This window comes from Oncorhynchus nerka, linkage group LG1 (assembly GCF_034236695.1).
Source record: "Oncorhynchus nerka isolate Pitt River linkage group LG1, Oner_Uvic_2.0, whole genome shotgun sequence".
In the NCBI taxonomy this organism is placed as follows: Eukaryota; Metazoa; Chordata; class Actinopteri; order Salmoniformes; family Salmonidae; genus Oncorhynchus; species Oncorhynchus nerka.
This window is the reverse complement of record NC_088396.1, coordinates 22,524,977-22,546,103: the sequence shown is the minus strand read 5'-3', so window position 1 is coordinate 22,546,103 and position 21,127 is coordinate 22,524,977. Positions and strand designations below refer to the sequence as shown.

Below are 21,127 nucleotides of genomic sequence, written 5' to 3'. Positions count from 1 at the left end.
GGCAATCACAAAGCCCTGACCTAAATACTATAGAAAATGTGTGGTCTTCTTGTGACTTCGTCCACATCTTGTTACGTTACAGCCTTTTCTAAAATTTATTAAATTGTTGTTTTCCCTTAAACTACACACAATACCCAATTATGAAAAAAAAAACGGAAATGTCACATTTACATAACTAATTTCAGACCCTTTACTCAGTACTTTGTTGAAGCACCTTTGAAAACAGCGATTACAGAGTCAAGTCTTCTTGGGTATGATTCTACAAGCTTGGCACACCTGTATTTGGGGAGTTTCTCCCATTCTTCTCTGCAGATCCTCTCAAGCTCTGTCAGGTTGGATGGGGAGTATTGCTGCACAGCTATTTTCAGGTCTCTCCAGAGATGTTCTATCGGGTTCAAGTCCGGGCTCTGGCTGGGCCACTCAAGGACATTGAGACTTATCCTGAAGCCACTCCTGCGCTGTCTTGGCTGTGTGCTTACGGTTGTTGTCCTGTTGGAAAGTTAACCTTCACCCCAGTCTGATTGTCCTGAGTGCTCTAGAGCAGGTTCTCATCAAAGATCTCTGTACTTTACTCAGTTCATCTTTCCCTCGATCCTGAGTAGTCTCCCAGTCCCCCAGTCCCTGCCACTGAAGAAAACACCCACAGCATGATGCTGCCACCACCATGCTTCACCGTACTGATGGTGCCAGGTTTCCTCCAAACGTGACGCTTGGCATTCAGGCCAAAGAGTTCAATCTTGGTTTCATCAGACCAGAGAATCTTGTTTCTCATGGTCTGAGAGTCTTTAGGTGCCTTTTAGCAAACTCAAAGCAGGCTGTCATGTGCCTTTTACTGAGGAGTGGCTTACGTCTACCATGAAGGCCTGATTGGTGGAGTGCTGCAGAGATGGTTATCTAGAGCTCTATCAGCGTGATTGCTCAGTTTGGCCAGGCGGTCAGCTCTCGGAAGAGTCTTGGTGGTTCCAAACTTCTTCCATTTAAGAATGATGGAGGCCACTGTGTTCTTAGGGATCTTCAATGCTGCATAAATGTTTTGGTGCCCTTCCCCAGATCAATTTTGAGTCTCATAGCAAAGGGTCTGAATATTATCCGTTTTTTTTATACATTTGCAAAAATGTATAAAAACCTGTTTTCGCTTTGTCGTTATGGGGTAATTGTGTGTAGATTGCTGATATTTTTATTTATTTAATCCATTTTAGAATAAGGCATACATAACAAAATGTGGAAAAAGTCAAGGGGTCTGAATACTTTCCCAAGGCACTGTATGCATAATGAGACCAATTATGGTAAATAACCTTGAAAGCAAAAGCAGGATGCAAAATATAGTGCTAAAAATAGAGCAAATCAACGCATTTGTTCCTTAGTCATCCCCCTCTCTGTGTGTGTGGTCTCTCCACACAGATTACTGTCAAAGCTGCCATCGGGAAGGATCAGGAGGAAGAGTGCGGGAGACAGGAGAGCAAGATGGATTGAGGGAGAGTCAGATGAAGAGAGGGAGAGCAAGAGGGAGAGTTTGGAGAGAAGGAGAACGCAATAGAGAAAGAGATGGAGCGAGACGTAATCAGAGAGATCAAGAGAGATGTAGGAAGAGGTAGAGTGAGAAAGGATGTGTTTGATTAGCATAGTGGAGGAGTTGGAACCCCCATATTGTCATCCCTGACTACCCCCTCCTCCTCCTCTCACTAGCCTAATCAACATAATCATGTCCCTACCCAAGGAGCTTGACAACTAGAAATGTATCTCTGTACAATAAATATATCTTCTACAAATACTAGACAATGTGAACATACATTGTTTGGGTGAAAGAGGGCACCTTCCAAGACAGTGCAGCTAGAATGAACAGCAGAGTGTCTGCTTTTTTGACAAAATGCATCGTCTATGACGTTCAACTACTGAGCACATATGCACTCTCACACACACACAGTTAAATACACTACCAACAGATAAAGGATAATGTGGGGGAGTGACTAGTGTATATATATTAGTAGAGTGGAGCTAGTGAGGTCAGGTGTTGGACTGGGTAGATGCGCTCTAGAGATGTGGAACTAAACAACTACAGGCAGAATGAGGTGGATGTCGGAGGTGGGGATGGATGGATGTTTCGGAATGAAACGGTAAAGCTCAAAGCTAAACTCATAACTAAAAACCAACAGAAGCTAAAAGAACACGATAGATAAGAGAGAGAGAGAGGGAGAGAGACAGGCTTACCATCTGTGTGTTGGTGGTCATAAGCTGAGGAACAGGAAGAAAAGTCAAATAAAGTAGAAGCAGAGAGGAGGAAGAAGAAGAGAAAATAATCAGGACAAAGAGTAAATGGATTCCAGGATGTTTGAACTTAAAAAAAAACAGGACCAAAGGCACAAAACAGTAATGACATAAATCAACAGTACAGAGAAAGATGCTATTGCAGTGTCCATATGAATGGAGTCCTGATGGTTGTCAAGCTAAAGGAGATCACTGAGATTCCTTCTGCACTCCGAACACAAATGAACCACAACCTGACCTTAACTTACCCATAGATAACCTGAACCTGACCACATTGTATTACTCCCGTTTCAACGTCTGGTGTTATGGGACAATCACATGTAGATGGATGGGTGTTCTATCAACCATCACTGTGAGTGAATCTCAAAATGGCACCCAGCTAATGGTCAATGCTTATGATTTGGGGTTTGGTCATCTGATCCTCGATCTGTGGTTAAGGGCAACATGTCAACTGGTCCTTGACAACGGCGCTCTGCCCCGGTTGCAGGGGAGACGGTTGCCAGGGCTCACCTGTCCGTTACTGGTGAAGGTGGTGTTGTCGAACAGGAAGTAGGCACCAAAGAAGAAGATACAGGCGTTGAACAAGCCCAGGCACGTCCAGTAGAGGAACACGGGCCAGCGCAGCAGAGCGTTCTTAGCTACGTCCCTGAGACGGAAAGAGAGCGGGAGATGGGGGGGATAAAGAGAGAATGTTTCAAACAAAAACAATATAATTGGTTCAAACCTTTTTTTCTGTGTGGGAATTATATTGTCTTTCAAAACAGTTTTAGTGGGATGTTCCTCTGACCTGTACAGAGTGGGATCTCTCTTGAGCATCTCTATGCTGATGTGTTTCTCTATGAGGCTGTAGAGGAGGATGGGCAGCGAGGTGAAGCTGATGTTGTACAGCGTCAGGTAGGCTGTGTCGTACAGTGGCTGCACAGGGACACAAAGAGCACAGTCAGAAAGATACAGGCCACGCATGACAAAACAGGCAACCATGACGGGCAACCGTTACAGGCAACCGTCATTTTGGATGATTCTGAGCACCTACCTGCTGAGAGAATCCACAGAAGAACTGATAGAGGAACTGAGGGAAGATGAAGCACACATTCTGGAGAGCGAGAGAGTGAAAGTGGGAGAAACAAAGTGAGAAAGGGAGGACTAAACATTGTTTCCTCATTCAGCTGCTTGCAGCTTCGTGCCTCGACAATTGGCTAACCAATGGCTCTCTCTTCTGGGACAGGTACCAGGCTGAGGTCGTGTCAAAGTCCCAGGTTGTGTCATTCAATACTAAACAATTGAAATGTGTGCCCAGTAAATGCCCAGTATTGGTGTTTGTAGTAAAGCTCACCTTGTAGAAGAAGTACTGCACCAGCTCAGCGATGCGGATGTAGTAGAAGTGTCCGTGCACCAACAGCATCTTCTTCAGGTGTTTGAACTTTGGGATGGCGTAGTCACTGTTCCTCGCCGCCTGGCGCCCCTCCTTACCCATGATGCCTTAGAAGACAGAAAGGGATTGGTTGATTGATGGAAAACATTCATACTAATAGGTCTTTGTTAAATATCTAGTGTCTGTTTTGACACCAATGAGATGTCTGGGACCTAATGACTCCCACCAATCATAGAATATAAATGAGTGCTAGCTGATGGTTCCCACCAATCAGAGTAGACCCAAGAGCTTGCCAATCAGAGAGATGAGCTCACCGATGCCCACGTGTGCCTCGAGAATCATGCTGACATCGTTGGCTCCGTCACCGATAGCCAGAGTGATGGGGTGCTCCTTAGATGCCTTGATAAGCTTCACAATCTGGACAGACAACAGTCATACCACAACTCATTAAATACCAAAATAATACTGCTATATGGCTTGACCTCTTGCCTAACCATGTCATTATAGTAGAAGACCATTTTTCCCACAATGACTCAACAGGCTAACTAACTAACCACTCTCTCTCACTGGTTTCCCATGTGAAACAGGAAGTGACATTAGACCAACCTGTGCTTTCTGTAGGGGCGCCATGCGGCAGCAGAGCACGGCACTGCAGTTCCTAGAGATCTCCAGGAAGATCTCTCTGTAGTTCCCCGAGCCAGAGCTCTCTGGACTGGGCTTCAGCACAGCAGACAGGGTGGCCCCGTCGATGATCAGACCATAGTCCTGACATTCCACAGACAGCCTGGGGAAATACACACAGATACAGACGATAACACACAGAGACACAGACATACCGTGAATATACACAAACAAAACATAGGAACACAAAATGTGCAGCCTACCCTGACAGGGAGCGTTGTCTGAGTACAGTCCTGCTCAGGTCAAACAGAACGTCATGTAGACTCTGTTCCTCGGTGCGTTTCTTGGTCAGCTCCAGTATCTGTGTGGAGCGGCGGAACAGCTTGCTAGCGTAGCACGTAGCTGCCGCGGTCTCCATCTTGTCCCCCGTCAGCACCCATACCTTCATCCCAGCCTTTTGGAGCGACTCGATGGTGTCTGCTGCCTTCTCCTGGAGCCTGCACAGCAGTCAATAGGTTGTTAGAATTACACGTCACAATAGGCTGTATGGACGTTTCAAAGTACGCAAGATAGAAATGATGACATTATTGATCAACAATATTCGTTTTCACCCTATTCGCTCTATATTTATTATTTAAAAATATAACATATAGCTATATCAATTCAAGAGAAAACCTCCTGATTAAAAATTGTACATTGATTCCACACCATTGTAAAAACAATCAAGGCCGAGAAGGAGTTAGAGTATTTCCTTTGTGGTCATTGAGAACTACTGTAGTCAATAAGTCTCCTCGGCCAGCAGCCGATGGGTTAACAAAATGATCAACTCAGTCCGGTTATTGATGACTAATCTATACAAGGCCAGGTCAATGTGTATCATACATCAGAGGGCTAGTCGATTAGGAAAACAAGTGGTCATCAATCAGGAAATCCATGTTGGTAAATCTCCCTTTTACATCTCTCGCTTCTTTTACTCACTCTCTTACTTTTACCCACTCTCTTACTTTTACCCACTCTCTTACTTTTACCCACTCTTTCCATCTCTCCTCTCTCTCTCTTACTTTTACCCACTCTTTCCCTCTCTCCTCTCTCTCGCTTCTTTTACCCACTCTCTTACTTTTACCCACTCTTTCCCTCTCTCTTCTCTCTCACTTCTTTTACCCACTTTCTTACTTTTTTACCCACTCTTTCCCTCTCTCCCACTTCTTTTACCCACTCTCTTACTTTTACCCACTCTTTCCCTCTCTCCTCTCTCTCACTTCTTTTACCCACTCTTTCCCTCTCTCCTCTCTCTCTTACTTTTACCCACTCTCTTACTTTTACCCACTCTTTCCGTCTCTCTTCTCTCTCACTTATTTTACCCACTCTCTTACATTTACCCACTCTTTCCCTCTCTCTCACTTCTTTTACCCACTCTCTTACTTTTACCCACTCTCTTACTTTTACCCACTCTCTTACTTTTACCCACTCTTTCCCTCTCTCTTCTCTCTCACTTCTTTTACCCACTCTCTTACTTTTACCCACTCTTTCCCTCTCTCACTTCTTTTACCCACTCTTTCCCTCTCTCCTCTCTCTCACTTTTTACCCACTCTTTCCCTCTCTCCTCTCTCTCTTACTTTTACCCACTCTCTTACTTTTACCCACTCTTTCCGTCTCTCTTCTCTCTCACTTATTTTACCCACTCTCTTACATTTACCCACTCTTTCCCTCTCTCTCACTTCTTTTACCCACTCTCTTACTTTTACCCACTCTCTTACTTTTACCCACTCTTACTTTTACCCACTCTTTCCCTCTCTCTTCTCTCTCACTTCTTTTACCCACTCTCTTACTTTTACCCACTCTTTCCCTCTCTCACTTCTTTTACCCACTCTTTCCCTCTCTCCTCTCTCTCACTTCTTTTACCCACTCTTTCCCTCTCTCCTCTCTCTCACTTCTTTTACCCACTCTTTCCCCCTCTCCTCTCTCTCACTTCTTTTACCCACTCTTTCCCTCTCTCCTCTCTCTCACTTCTTTTACCCACTCTTTCCCTCTCTCCTCTCTCTCACTTATTTTACCCACTCTTTCCCTCTCTCCTCTCTCTCACTTCTTTTAACCACTCTCTTACTTTTACCCACTCTCTTACTTTTACCCACTCTTTCCCCCTCTCCCCTCCTGCTGTTTTTCCCTGAATCTCCTTTCCCTCTCTCCCGCTCCCTTTTTCTTCACAACTCCTGCTTTCCATCTTCCTCTCATTCCTTCCCCCTCCTCCCTCTCTCACCACCTCGTATCTCCAACCCCCCCTTTATCCTACCTGTCCTCCACGGCCGTAGCCCCCAGCAGGGTGAAGTCCCTCTCAATGAGGTCATAGGCTTGCGCCAGCCGTTGCTCCCTGTCCTTCAGGGCCAGCTTGGCGTCGCTCAGCTGATGACATGCCTCCTCGTACTCCGCTGGGGACAGACTTCTGTAGGCCACACACAGGGTCCGTAAGCCCTCCTGACAGAGGTAAACAAGAGACTCAGTTGAGTGAAAGAGATTAAGATGATACCTGTTATAAGGGGCAATCTGCAGTTGCTACATCCATTTCTGGACCTATTCTTGAACAGCATAACTTATGTACTTTACACCATTGTTTATATCTAAGTTGTTTTTTGGGTATCGGTACTTTCCTCTACTATTTATGTTTTTGACAACATTTACTTCACTACATTCCGAAAGAAAAGAATGGACTTTTTACACCATACATTTTCCCATACATGTTCATTTTATTTTATTTTAATTGGTGCCGACTGGTTTGCTGAACATAAGGAATTTTACTTATGATACTCAAGTATATTTAAAACCAAATACTTTTAAACTTTGACTCAAGTAGTATTTTACTGGGTGACTTTCACATTCACTTGAGTCATCTATTAATGCATCTTCACTTTTACTCAAGTATGACAAATGTGGTACTTTTCCCACCACCGCTTATAAATGCCTCATGAGCTAAGTTCAACTGTCGTACCCCATCAGAACCCAACATAAGCTTGTTTTACTCCAATGTTTGTAAACAAAGTAAATGTAAACATACTGTATAGCCACAAAACAATAAATAAAGCTGTACTTTCATATCATAGTCAGTCCTTGCATCCACGGCGGTTTATGAATTTGAGAGTGGTTACATTTCTCCAGCCCCATCCCTCAGCTTTTTATGAAAACTATTGGCGGTGAGTGCAATTCTATTGCTTCAACAGTGAATTGCCCCTTGAAGGTAATAGCAGCCACAGTACTATGACCATAGCAGATATATGATTTAAGGTTTTGAGACTCAAGATATATATCTGGAGTTTTGGTTACGGTAGAGGCATATTAGAAGTATTAGGGCTACGGTGTGCGATTAAGGGTTTTGGTGTCTTAACAAAAATATACATGCAACTTGCAACAATTTCAAAGATTTTACTGAGTTACAGTTCGTATAAGGAAATCAGTTAATTTAAATACATTCATTTGGCTCCAATCTATGGATTTCACATGATTTGGAATACAGATACGCATCTGTTGGTCACAGATAGGTGTGACCACCATTTGCCTCATGCAGCGCCACACATCTTCGCATAGATTTGATCAGGCTGCTGATTGTGGCCAGTGGAATGTTGTCCCAATCCTCTTCAATGGCTGTGCGAAGTTGCTGGATATTGGTGGGAATTGGAAGACGCTGTCGTACACGTCGATCCAGAGCATCAACCATGCTCAATGTGTGACATGTCTGGTGAGTATGCAGGCTATGGAAGAAGTGGGACATTTTCAGCTTCCAGGAATTGTGTACAGATCCTTGTGACATGTGGCTGGGCATTATCATGCTGAAACATGTGATGGCGGTGGAATTTCATCACGGTATCTCTGTGCATTGACTATTGATAAAAATGCAATTGTGTTCATTGTCTGTAGCTTATGCCTGCCCATACCATGACCCCCCGCCACTATGGGGCACCCTGTTCACAACATTGACAAAAGCAAACCGCTCGCCCACACGACCACACACTGGCCAGTATGTTTGAAACGGGGATTTATCCGTGAAGAGCACACTTCTCCAGTGTGCCTGTGGCCATCAAAGGTGAGAATTTCCCCACTGAAGTCGGTTACGACGCCAAACTGCAGTCTGGTCAAGACCCTGGTGAGGACGACAAGCACACAGATGAGCTTCCCAGAGACCGTTTCTGACAGTTTGTGCAGAAATTCTTCAGTTGTGCAAAAACACAGTTTCATCAGCTGTCTCAGACAATTCCACAGGTGAAGAACCCGGATGTGGAGGTCCTGGGCTGGTGTGGTTACACATGGTTTGCAGTTGCGAGGCCGGTTGGACGTACTGCCAAATTCTCTAAAAAGACATTGGAGTTTATGGTCGAGAAATGAACATTAAATTATCTGGTGGTGTTCCTGCAGTCAGCATGCCAATTGCATGCTCCCTCAAAACTTGAGACATCTGTGGCATTGTGTTGTGTGACAAAACAGCACATTTTAGAGGGGCACCTCTTAAATGATCATGCTGTTTAATCAGCTTCTTAATATTCCACATCTGTCAGGTGGGTGGATTATCTTGGAGAAATGCTCACTAACGGGTGTAAACACATTTTTGCACAAAGTCTGAGAGAAATACGTTTTTTGTGCATATGGAACATTTCTGGGATCTTTTATTTCAGCTCATGTAAAGTGTTTGTTTCATGTTCTGTTTATATTTTTGCTCAGTATAAAGAAAAGATGCTATATAGAGACTGTGTGTGTGTGTGTGTGTGTGTGTGTGTGTGTGTGTGTGTGTGTGTGTGTGTGTGTGTGTGTGTGTGTACACGTGTGTATAGACTTACCACAGCATTCTGCTCCACCCGTGCCCTCACCTGCTCCACCTTCCCTGACACCACCCTGGGAAAGATGGAGGTGTCTGCCCCTTTACAGAACAACAGATACTCCCCTGAGGACACATAAACACACACAGTTGAAGTCGGAAGTTTACATACACTTAGGTTGGAGTCATTAAAGCTCGCTTTTCAACCACTCCAAAAATGTCTTGTTAACAAACTATAGTTTTGGCAAGTCGGTTAGGACATCTACTTTGTGCATGACACAAGTCATTTTTACAACAATTGTTTACAGACAGATTATTTCACTAATAATACACTGTATCACAATTTCAGTGGGTCAGAATTCCAGAAAATTATGTCATGGCTTTAGAAGCTTCTGATAGGCTAATTGACATCATTTGAGTCAATTGGAGGTGTACCTGTGGATGTATTTCATAGCCTACCTTCAAACTAAGCGCCTATGCTTGCCATCATGGGAAAATCAAAATAATTCAGCCAAGACCTCAGAAAAAAAATTGTTGACCTCCACAAGTCTGGTTCATCAATTGGGAGCAATTTCCAAACGCCTGAAGGTACCACGTTCATTTGTACAAACAATAGTACACAAGTATAAACACCATGGGACCACGCAGCCGTCATACCGCTCAGGAAGGAGACGCGTTCTGTCTCCCAGAGATGAATGTACTTTGGTGCAAAAAGTACAAATCAATCCCAGAACAACAGCAAAGGACCTTTTGAAGATGCTGGAGGAAACAGGTACAAAAGTGTCTATATCCACAGTAAAACGAGTCCTATATCGACATAACCTGAAAGGCTGCTCGGCAAGGAAGAAGCCACTGCTACAAAACCACCATAAAAAAGCTAGACTACGGTTTGCAACTGCACATGGGGACAAAGATTGTACTTATTGGAGAAATGTCCTCTAGTCTGATGAAACAAAAATAGAACTGTTCGGCCATAATGACCATCGTTATGTTTGGAGGAAAAAGGGGGAGGCTTGCAAGCCGAAGAACACCATCCCAACCGTGAAGCACGGGGGTGGCAGCCTCATGTTATGGATGTGCTTTGCTGCAGGAGGGACTGGTGCACTTCACAAAATAGATGGCATCATGAGGATGGACAATTAGGTGGATATGTTGAAGCAACATCTCATGACATCAGTCAGGAAGTTAAACTTTGGTCGCAATGGGTCTTCCAAATGGACATTGACCCCTTAAGGACAACAAAGTCAAGGTATTGGAGTGGCCACTCTAGTGGTGTGGGGGCTGTGCTTTGGCAAAGTGGGTGGGGTTATATCCTTCCTGTTTGGCCCTGTCCGGGGGTGTCCTCGGATGGGGCCACAGTGTCTCCTGACCCCTCCTGTCTCAGCCTCCAGTATTAATGCTGCAGTAGTTTATGTGTCGGGGGGCTAGGGTCAGTTTGTTATATCTGGAGTACTTCTCCTGTCCTATTCGGTGTCCTGTGTGAATCTAAGTGTGCGTTCTCTAATTCTCTCCTTCTTTCTCTCTCTCGGAGGACCTGAGCCCTAGGACCATGCCCCAGGACTACCTGACATGATGACTCCTTGCTGTCCCCAGTCCACCTGGCCATGCTGCTGCTCCAGTTTCAACTGACCTGAGCCCTAGGACCATGCCCCAGGACTACCTGACATGATGACTCCTTGCTGTCCCCAGTCCACCTGGCCATGCTGCTGCTCCAGTTTCAACTGTTCTGCCTTATCATTATTCGACCATGCTGGTCATTTATGAACATTTGAACATCTTGGCCATGTTCTGTTATAATCTCCACCGGCACAGCCAGAAGAGGACTGGCCACCCCCCATATGCTCTCTCTAATTCTCTCTTTCTTTCTCTCTCTCGGAGGACCTGAGCCCTAGGACCGTGCCCCAGGACTACCTGAGATGATGACTCCTTGCTGTCCCCAGTCCACCTGACTGTGCTGCTGCTCCAGTTTCAACTGTTCTGCCTTATTATTATTCAACCATGCTGGTCATTTATGAACATTTGAACATCTTGGCCATGTTCTGTTATAATCTCCACCCGGCACAGCCAGAAGAGGACTGGCCACCCCACATAGCCTGGTTCCTCTCTAGGTTTCTTCCTAGGTTTTGGCCTTTCTAGGGAGTTTTTCCTAGCCACCGTGCTTCTACACCTGCATTGCTTGCTGTTTGGGGTTTTAGGCTGGGTTTCTGTACAGCACTTTGAGATATCAGCTGATGTACGAAGGGCTATATAAATAAATTTGATTTGATCTGATTTGCCATCACAAAGCCCTGACCTCAATCCCATAGAAAATGTGTGGGCAGAACTGAAAAAGCATGTGCGAGCAAACCTGACTCAGTTACACCAGCTCTGTCAGAAGGAATGGGCCAAAATTCACCCAACTTATTGTGGGAAGCTTGTGGAAGGCTACCTGAAATGTTTGATTTGTCTAATCTTAGCAATTTCTTCTTAGCTAGCTACATAGCCGTCTTTGTATCATAGATAATTGCGTAATTATCGTATTTCGTCGTCCTAACGCAGTCTACACTGCCCTGCAGCTAGCCAGCTAGCTAACGTCCACCGTTAGCTAGTCCACTGTCTACCGATTAGCAGCACAACTATTACACTCAACTGAACGACTTGATTAGTGTAGTGTTAGCTAGCTACATAGTTGTCTTTGCTGTCTTCGTATCCAAGATAATTGTGTAGTTTAGAGTGTGTAGTTTTAGAGTGATTATCTTAATTTACCGATGTTAGCTAGCCAGCTATTTGTCATCCTTAACGTAGGAGACTCTGCTAGCTAGCCAACAGCTAGCCAACGTCTACCGAACAGAACTTCTGCACTCAACAATCCGGTCGCATTTCGCTTCGCTCCACAGGTAGTATCACATTTTTCATTTCATTTCATTACAGTACAACGGCTTGATTTGTTTGATCGTAGCTAGCTACATAGCTAGCTACATAGCCGTCTTTGTATCAAAGATAATTGTGTAGTCTAGAGCGATTTCCCAGGTTAGCTAGCCAGCTATTGTCGTTCTTTTAACGCAACGTAACGTAATCAACACTGCTAGCTAGCCAGCTAGCCCCGAATAGAAGCACAGTAGAAACTATTACACTCAACGGAACGACTTGATTAGTGTAGTGTCAACAACGCAGCCAATGCCAGCTAGCCTACATAGTCAACAACACAGCCTCTGCCAGCTAGCCTACTTCAGCAGTACTGTATCATTTGAATCATTTTAGTCAATAAGATTCTTGCTACGTAAGCTTAACTTTCTGAACACTTGAGACGTGTAGTCCACTTGTCATTCCAATCTCCTTTGCATTAGCGTAGCCTCTTGTGTAGCCTGTCAACTATGTGTCTGTCTATCCCTGTTCTCTCCTCTCTGCACAGACCATACAAACGCTCCACACCGCGTGGCCGCGGCCACCCTAATCTGGTGGTCCCAGCGCGCACGACCCACGTGGAGTTCCAGGTCTCCGGTAGCCTCTGGAACTGCCGATCTGCGGCCAACAAGGCAGAGTTCATCTCAGCCTATGCCTCCCTCCAGTCCTCGACTTCTTGGCACTGACGGAAACATGGATCACCACAGACAACACTGCTACTCCTACTGCTCTCTCTTCGTCTGCCCACGTGTTCTCGCACACCCCGAGAGCTTCTGGTCAGCGGGGTGGTGGCACCGGGATCCTCATCTCTCCCAAGTGGTCATTCTCTCTTTCTCCCCTTACCCATCTGTCTATCGCCTCCTTTGAATTCCATGCTGTCACAGTTACCAGCCCTTTCAAGCTTAACATCCTTATCATTTATCGCCCTCCAGGTTCCCTCGGAGAGTTCATCAATGAGCTTGATGCCTTGATAAGCTCCTTTCCTGAGGACGGCTCACCTCTCACAGTTCTGGGCGACTTTAACCTCCCCACGTCTACCTTTGACTCATTCCTCTCTGCCTCCTTCTTTCCACTCCTCTCCTCTTTTGACCTCACCCTCTCACCTTCCCCCTACTCACAAGGCAGGAAATACGCTCGACCTCATCTTTACTAGATGCTGTTCTTCCACTAACCTCATTGCAACTCCCCTCCAAGTCTCCGACCACTACATTGTATCCTTTTCCCTCTCGCTCTCATCCAACACTTCCCACACTGCCCCTACTGGGATGGTATCGCGCCGTCCCAACCTTTCGCTCTCTCTCCCCCGCTACTCTCTCCTCTTCCATCCTATCATCTCTTCCCTCTGCTCAAACCTTCTCCAACCTATCTCCTGATTCTGCCTCCTCAACCCTCCTCTCCTCCCTTTCTGCATCCTTTGACTCTCTATGTCCCCTATCCTCCAGGCCGGCTCGGTCCTCCCCTCCCGCTCCGTGGCTCGACGACTCATTGCGAGATCACAGAACAGGGCCCGGGCAGCCGAGCGGAAATGGAGGAAAACTCACCTCCCTGCGGACCTGACATCCTTTCACTCCCTCCTCTCTACATTTTCCTCTTCTCTCTCTGCTGCTAAAGCCACTTTCTACCACTCTAAATTCCAAGCATCTGCCTCTAACCCTAGGAAGCTCTTTGCAACCTTCTCCTCCCTCCTGAATCCTCCTCCCCCCCTCCCTCTCTGCAGATGACTTCGTCAACCATTTTGAAAAGAAGGTCGACGACATCCGATCCTCGTTTGCTAAGTCAAACGACACCGCTGGTTCTGCTCACACTGCCCTACCCTGTGCTCTGACCTCTTTCTCCCCTCTCTCTCCAGATGAAATCTCGCGTCTTGTGACGGCCGGCCGCCCAACAACCTGCCCGCTTGACCCTATCCCCTCCTCTCTTCTCCAGACCATTTCCGGAGACCTTCTCCCTTACCTCACCTCGCTCATCAACTCATCCCTGACCGCTGGCTACGTCCCTTCCGTCTTCAAGAGAGCGAGAGTTGCACCCCTTCTGAAAAAACCTACACTCGATCCCTCCGATGTCAACAACTACAGACCAGTATCCCTTCTTTCTTTTCTCTCCAAAACTCTTGAACGTGCCGTCCTTGGCCAGCTCTCCCGCTATCTCTCTCAGAATGACCTTCTTGATCCAAATCAGTCAGGTTTCAAGACTAGTCATTCAACTGAGACTGCTCTTCTCTGGATCACGGAGGCGCTCCGCACTGCTAAAGCTAACTCTCTCTCCTCTGCTCTCATCCTTCTAGACCTATCGGCTGCCTTCGATACTGTGAACCATCAGATCCTCCTCTCCACCCTCTCCGAGTTGGGCATCTCCGGCGCGGCCCACGCTTGGATTGCGTCCTACCTGACAGTGCTCTCACCACTGGTGTCCCCCAGGGCTCTGTTCTAGGCCCTCTCCTATTCTCGCTATACACCAAGTCACTTGGCTCTGTCATAACCTCACATGGTCTCTCCTATCATTGCTATGCAGACGACACACAATTAATCTTCTCCTTTCCCCCTTCTGATGACCAGGTGGCGAATCGCATCTCTGCATGTCTGGCAGACATATCAGTGTGGATGACGGATCACCACCTCAAGCTGAACCTCGGCAAGACGGAGCTGCTCTTCCTCCCGGGGAAGGACTGCCCGTTCCATGATCTCGCCATCACGGTTGACAACTCCATTGTGTCCTCCTCCCAGAGCGCTAAGAACCTTGGCGTGATCCTGGACAACACCCTGTCGTTCTCAACTAACATCAAGGCGGTGGCCCGTTCCTGTAGGTTCATGCTCTACAACATCCGCAGAGTACGACCCTGCCTCACACAGGAAGCGGCGCAGGTCCTAATCCAGGCACTTGTCATCTCCCGTCTGGATTACTGCAACTCGCTGTTGGCTGGGCTCCCTGCCTGTGCCATTAAACCCCTACAACTCATCCAGAACGCCGCAGCCCGTCTGGTGTTCAACCTTCCCAAGTTCTCTCACGTCACCCCGCTCCTCCGCTCTCTCCACTGGCTTCCAGTTGAAGCTCGCATCCGCTACAAGACCATGGTGCTTGCTCACGGAGCTGTGAGGGGAACGGCACCTCAGTACCTCCAGGCTCTGATCAGGCCCTACACCCAAACAAGGGCACTGCGTTCATCCACCTCTGGCCTGCTCGCCTCCCTACCACTGAGGAAGTACAGTTCCCGCTCAGCCCAGTCAAAACTGTTCGCTGCTCTGGCCCCCCAATGGTGGAACAAACTCCCTCACGACGCCAGGACAGCGGAGTCAATCACCACCTTCCGGAGACACCTGAAACCCCACCTCTTTAAGGAATACCTAGGATAGGATAAAGTAATCCCTCTCACCCCCCTTAAAAGATTTAGATGCACTACTGTTCCACTGGATGTCATAAGGTGAATGCACCAATTTGTAAGTCGCTCTGGATAAGAGCGTCTGCTAAATGACTTAAATGTTTGACCCAAGTTAAACAATTTAAAGGCAATGCTACCAAATACTAATTGAGTGTATGTAAACTTCTGACCCGCTGGGAATGTGATGAAGGAAATAAAAGCTGAAATAAATCATTCTCTCTACTATTATTCTAACATTTCACATTCTTAAAATAAAGTGGTGATCCTAACTAACCTAAGACACAGAATTTTTACTACGATTAAATGTCAGGAATTGTGAAAAACTGAGTTTAAATGTAATAGGCTAAGGTGTATGTAAAAACTTCCGACTTCAACTGTAGGTTTAATTGTATACATCTGAATCTCTGAGTTTCTATCCATTATTATGTGAATGAGATGATGTTTGTAAGAGTTTGTGTTACCTGAGCTAGACTTGACAATGACGCTCATTCTCCTCCTGACAGAGTCAAAGTTGAGCACGTGAAGCAGCTCAAACCTGGAACACACACAGGTGGAGACAACTCCCTTAGTACCAGACATAATACACAGGACATTCTCTAATAATGTACACAGCAATAAGAGGGGCTAGTGACAAAAACAGAATAGTCAAATTAAAAGTCATAATAATAGATGAATCATCCTCCTCTTTCCCTCCCATTACTTTGCATCTCCCTCTCTTTCTTCCTCCTTCGTTCTCTCTTAAAATGGACATTTCATAGACGGCCCACTGCAGAGAGGGATGTCGATACTGATATTATACAAGTGGTCCCTGTGGGACCGGCTAATTAAACCCTTGATAAATCCACCAATTCTGGAGTCTTCTGTTCCCACACACCTCTGTGTCTTTTCACTGGGGTTTCACATGCATTTTTCTTGGCAGTGGTGTCTTAGTATAAGGAAGTTGAATTCTTGCTAAAAATGTTTACAGACATCCTGCACACAAGCCAAAGCACATAGGATTTGCCAATTGGCAGCAATATGGTCAGAATGAACTTCAATTATGTGGAATCAATTAATAACTTGAGTTATGCATGCATAACTTAAACATGAATACTCTATGGTTTCATAGGAAGCTGTGAAATACGAAACTCCAAAATAAAAGATGGAACAATCAGGAATTATGTTCTGAGCAAAGCCCTACCTTTCAATCTCATCGTCCTTATTGAGTATTTCCATATGGCTGTCTTTGAGTCTCAGATAGGTGTACCCCAACCTGAGAGAGAATGTGTGTATGTGTGAAAATGTAGAGAGGGAAGAGAATGTTCTGCAGGTTAGAAGGAGATACACACACACTCTTTGTACCAGTCAAAAGTTTGGACACATCTACTCATTCAAGGGTTTTTGTCTATTTTTACTATTTTCTACATTGTAGAATAATAGTGAATACATCAACACTATGAAATAACACATATGGAAACATGTAGTAACCAAAATATTCTAAATAAATCACTGACAGTGTCACCAGCAAAGGACCCACACACCATGACACCTCTTCCTCCATGCGCCCCAGTGGAAACTACACATGCGGAAACCATCCGTTCACCCACTGTGCGTCTCACAAAGACACGGTGGTTGGAATCAAAAATCTAAAATTTGGACTCATCAGACCAAAGGACAGATCTCCACCGGTCTAATGTCTGTTGCTCGTGTTTTTTGGCCCAGCAAGTATCTTCTTCTTATTGGTGTTCTTTAGTGGTGGTTTCTTTGCAGCAATTCGACCATGTTGAGATGTGTCTGTTACTTGAACTCAGTGAAGCATTTATTTGGGCTGCAATTTCTGAGGCTGGTAACTGATGAACTTTTCCTCTGCAGCAGAGGTAACTCGGTGTCTTCCTTTTCTGTGGCGGTCCTCATGAGAGCCAGTTTCATCATAGCGCTTGATGGTTTTTGTGACTGCACTTGAAGAAGCTTTCAAAGTTCTTAACATTTTCTGGATTGACTGACCTTCATGTCTTAAAGTAATGATGGACTGTCATTTCTCTATGCTTATTTGAACTGTTCTTGCCATAATACGGACTTGGTCTTTTACCAAATAGTGCTATCTTCTGTATACCCCCCTACCTTGTCACAACACAATTGATTTGCTCAAACGCAGTAAGATGGAAAGAAATTCCGCAAATTAACATTTAACAAGGCACACCTGTTAATTTAAATGCATTTCAGGTGACTACCTCATGAAGCTGGTTGAGAGAATGCCAAGTGTCTGCAAAGCTGTCATCAAGGCAAAGGGTGGCTACTTTGAAGATTCTCAAATATAAATCATATTTAGATGCGTTTTAACACTTTTTTGGTTACTACATGATTCCATGTGTTATTTCGTAGTTTTGATGTATTCACTATTATTCTACAACGTAGACAATAGTAAAAATAAAGAAAAACCCTGGAATTAGTAGGTGTGTCCAAACTTTTGACTGGTAGTGTATATCATCTTGACAGTAGACACCCATCCAGTACAGCATTGAGGTCGTTACAACAGGGCCACTATGACAGAGTCCAGTACAATAGCATGATCAGCTGCACCCTAAACAGACCCACCACCATGACCAGAGACCATGGCGTTGTAAATGTGAGCATGTGTTCTTACATGTGAGATAGAAAGAGCATGACTAAGTGCGTGTGTACAGTGTGTGCGTACATGCGTGAATGGGTGTGAGAAAAAGCATGACTATTTGCGTTCTTGTTTATTGCTATGTGTGTATTGCCTAGTGCAGGGTGTCACTCTGTCCAGCTTGCTAAAAGTCATTGAAACGAAAGCTAGACAGTCATGGAGAATTGGAAATTCCAAAAGCGATTTTGGAATTTAATCAATTTTAAGTGCAAAGAACATTGTGAGGTCTGAATGCGCCCTGCAGTGCAAAAATAGTTGGTGTCAATTGAGGCTCCTTAGAGGAAGGGGAGAACTATCCTCCTCAGTGAATTTCATAAAAATAAAAAGTGAAACAAAAATTTAAAAAGGTTATCCTTTTTAGATAAAACTAAATATATGTACGTCACCAAATAATTGATTTAAAAACACTGTTTTGCAATGAAAGTCTACACTCTGTAGGTTAGCACCATTGTGCAGCTGGAGGACAGCTAGCTTCTGTCCTCCTCTGAGTACATTACACCAATGCCATGATTACTGTATATATATATACATACAGTGGGGCAAAAAAGTATTTAGTCAGCCAATTGTGCAAGTTCTCCCACTAAAATAGATGAGAGAGGAAATTTTTGTAATTTTCATCATAGGTACACTTGAACTATGACAGACAAAATGAGAAAAGAAATCCAGAAAATCACATTGTAGGATTTTTAATGAATTTATTTGCAAATTATGGTGGAAAATAAGTATTTGGTCACCTACAAACAAGCAAGATTTCTGGCTCTCACAGACCTGTAACTTCTTCTTTAAGAGGCTCCTCTGTCCTCCACTTGTTACCTGTATTAATGGCACCTGTCCACAACCTCAAACAGTCACACTCCAAACTCCACTATGGCCAAGACCAAAGAGCTGTCAAAGGACACCAGAAACAAAATTGTTGACCTGCACCAGGCTGGGAAGACTGAATCTGCAATAGGTAAGCAGCTTGGTTTGAAGAAATCAACTGTGGGAGCAATTATTAGGAAATGGAAGACATACAAGACCACTGATAATCTCCCTCGATCTGGGGCTCCACGCAAGATCTCACCCTGTGGGGTCAAAATTATCACAAGAACGGTGAGCAAAAATCCCAGAACCACACGGGGGGACCTAGTGAATGACCTGCAGAGAGCTGGGACCAAAGTAACAAAGCCTACCATCAGTAACACACTACACCACCAGGGACTCAAATCCTGCAGTGCCAGACGTGTACCCCTGCTTAAGCCAGTACATGTCCAGGCCCGTCTGAAGTTTGCTAGAGAGCATTTGGATGATCCAGAAGAAGATTGGGAGAATGTCATATGGTCAGATCAAACCAAAATAGAACTTGAGTTGCATCCAAAGAACACCATACCTACTGTGAAGCATGGGGGTGGAAACATCATGCTTTGGGGCTGTTTTTCTGCAAAGGGACTAGGACGACTGATCCGTGTAAAGGAAAGAATGAATGGGGCCATGTATCGTGAGATTTTGAGTGAAAACCTCCTTCCATCAGCAAGGGCATTGAAGATGAAACGTGGCTGGGTCTTTCAGCATGACAATGATCCCAAACACACCGCCCGGGCAACGAAGGAGTGGCTTCGTAAGAAGCATTTCAAGGTCCTGGAGTGGCCTAGCCAGTCTCCAGATCTCAACCCCATAGAAAATCTTTGGAGGGAGTTGAACGTCCGTGTTGCCCAGCAACAGCCCCAAAACATCACTGCTCTAGAGGAGATCTGCATGGAGGAATGGGCCAAAATACCAGCAACAGTGTGTGAAAACCTTGTGAAGACTTACAGAAAACGTTTGACCTCTGTCATTGCCAACAAAGGGTATATAACAAAGTATTGAGGAACTTTTGTTATTGACCAAATACTTATTTTCTACCATAATTTGCTAATTAATTAATAAAAAATCCTACAATGTGATTTTATGGAATTTTTTCCCTCATTTTGTCTGTCATATTTGAAGTGTACCTATGATGAAAATTACAGGCCTCTCTCATCTTTTTAAGTGGGAGAACTTGCACAATTGGTGGCTGACTGAATACTTTTTTGCCCCACTGTATGTATGTATGTATGTATGTATATATATATATATATATATATATATATATATATATATATGATAACCTTTGTATGCTTGCAATGCTCAATGATGGAATTGTACTGAGTAAATGGAGATGTACTGCTTTAGTTCTCAGGCTGAGATTTGTCTGCACCTGCTGATTGTCACACATTTACATTACATTTAAGTCATTTAGCAGACACTCTTATCCAGAGCGACTTACAAATTGGTGCGTTCACCTTATGACATCCAGTGGAACTGCCACTTTACAATAGTGCATCTAAATCTTTTAAGGGGGGGGGGGGTGAGAAGGATTTATCTTATCCTATCCTAGGTATTCCTTAAAGAGCCCAGCCTAACAGCGAGTTACAGTAATCCAGACGGGAGATGACAAGTGCCTGGATTAGGACCTGCGCCGCTTCCTGTGTGAGGCAGGGTCGTACTCTGCGGATGTTGTAGAGCATGAACCTACAGGAACGGGCCACCGCCTTGATGTTAGTTGAGAACGACAGGGTGTTGTCCAGGATCACGCCAAGGTTATTAGCGCTCTGGGAGGAGGACACAATGGAGTTGTCAACCGTGATGGCGAGATCATGGAACGGGCAGTCCTTCCCCGGGAGGAAGAGCAGCTCCGTCTTGCCGAGGTTCAGCTTGAGGTGATGATCCGTCATCCACACTGATATGTCTGCCAGACATGCAGAGATGCGATTCGCCACCTGGTCGTCAGAAGGGGGAAAGGAGAAGATTAATTGTGTGTCGTCTGCATAGCAATGATAGGAGAGACCATGTGAGGTTATGACAGAGCCAAGTGACTTGGTGTATAGCGAGAATAGGAGAGGGCCTAGAACAGAGCCCTGGGGGACACCAGTGGTGAGAGCACGTGGTGAGGAGACAGATTCTCGCCACGCCACCTGGTAGGAGCGACCTGTCAGGTAGGACGCAATCCAAGCGTGGGCCGCGCCGGAGATGCCCAACTCGGAGAGGGTGGAGAGGAGGATCTGATGGTTCACAGTATCGAAGGCAGCCGATAGGTCTAGAAGGATGAGAGCAGAGGAGAGAGAGTTAGCTTTAGCAGTGCGGAGCGCCTCCGTGATACAGAGAAGA

At 45.2% G+C, this 21,127-nt stretch overlaps 1 protein-coding gene across 3 annotated transcripts in view; it reads right to left on the bottom strand.

The window, feature by feature from the left end:
- Positions 1-21,127, bottom strand: part of LOC115120436 (phospholipid-transporting ATPase IH) — an 87,290-nt gene that overhangs the window by 9,854 nt on the left and 56,309 nt on the right. For 2 of the 3 annotated variants that reach the window (XM_029649407.2, XM_029649479.2), the window contains exons 15-26: positions 16,496-16,567; positions 15,777-15,850; positions 9,079-9,182; positions 6,549-6,730; positions 4,522-4,755; positions 4,244-4,421; positions 3,952-4,054; positions 3,599-3,744; positions 3,299-3,358; positions 3,053-3,180; positions 2,776-2,911; positions 2,209-2,232 (exon numbers count right to left, since the gene is read on the bottom strand). In XM_029649407.2, the coding sequence (XP_029505267.1) occupies positions 2,209-2,232; positions 2,776-2,911; positions 3,053-3,180; positions 3,299-3,358; positions 3,599-3,744; positions 3,952-4,054; positions 4,244-4,421; positions 4,522-4,755; positions 6,549-6,730; positions 9,079-9,182; positions 15,777-15,850; positions 16,496-16,567 (1,441 nt within the window). The remainder of the gene's footprint in view (positions 1-2,208; positions 2,233-2,775; positions 2,912-3,052; positions 3,181-3,298; positions 3,359-3,598; positions 3,745-3,951; positions 4,055-4,243; positions 4,422-4,521; positions 4,756-6,548; positions 6,731-9,078; positions 9,183-15,776; positions 15,851-16,495; positions 16,568-21,127) is intronic. The other variant, XM_029649550.2, reaches the window with a different exon arrangement.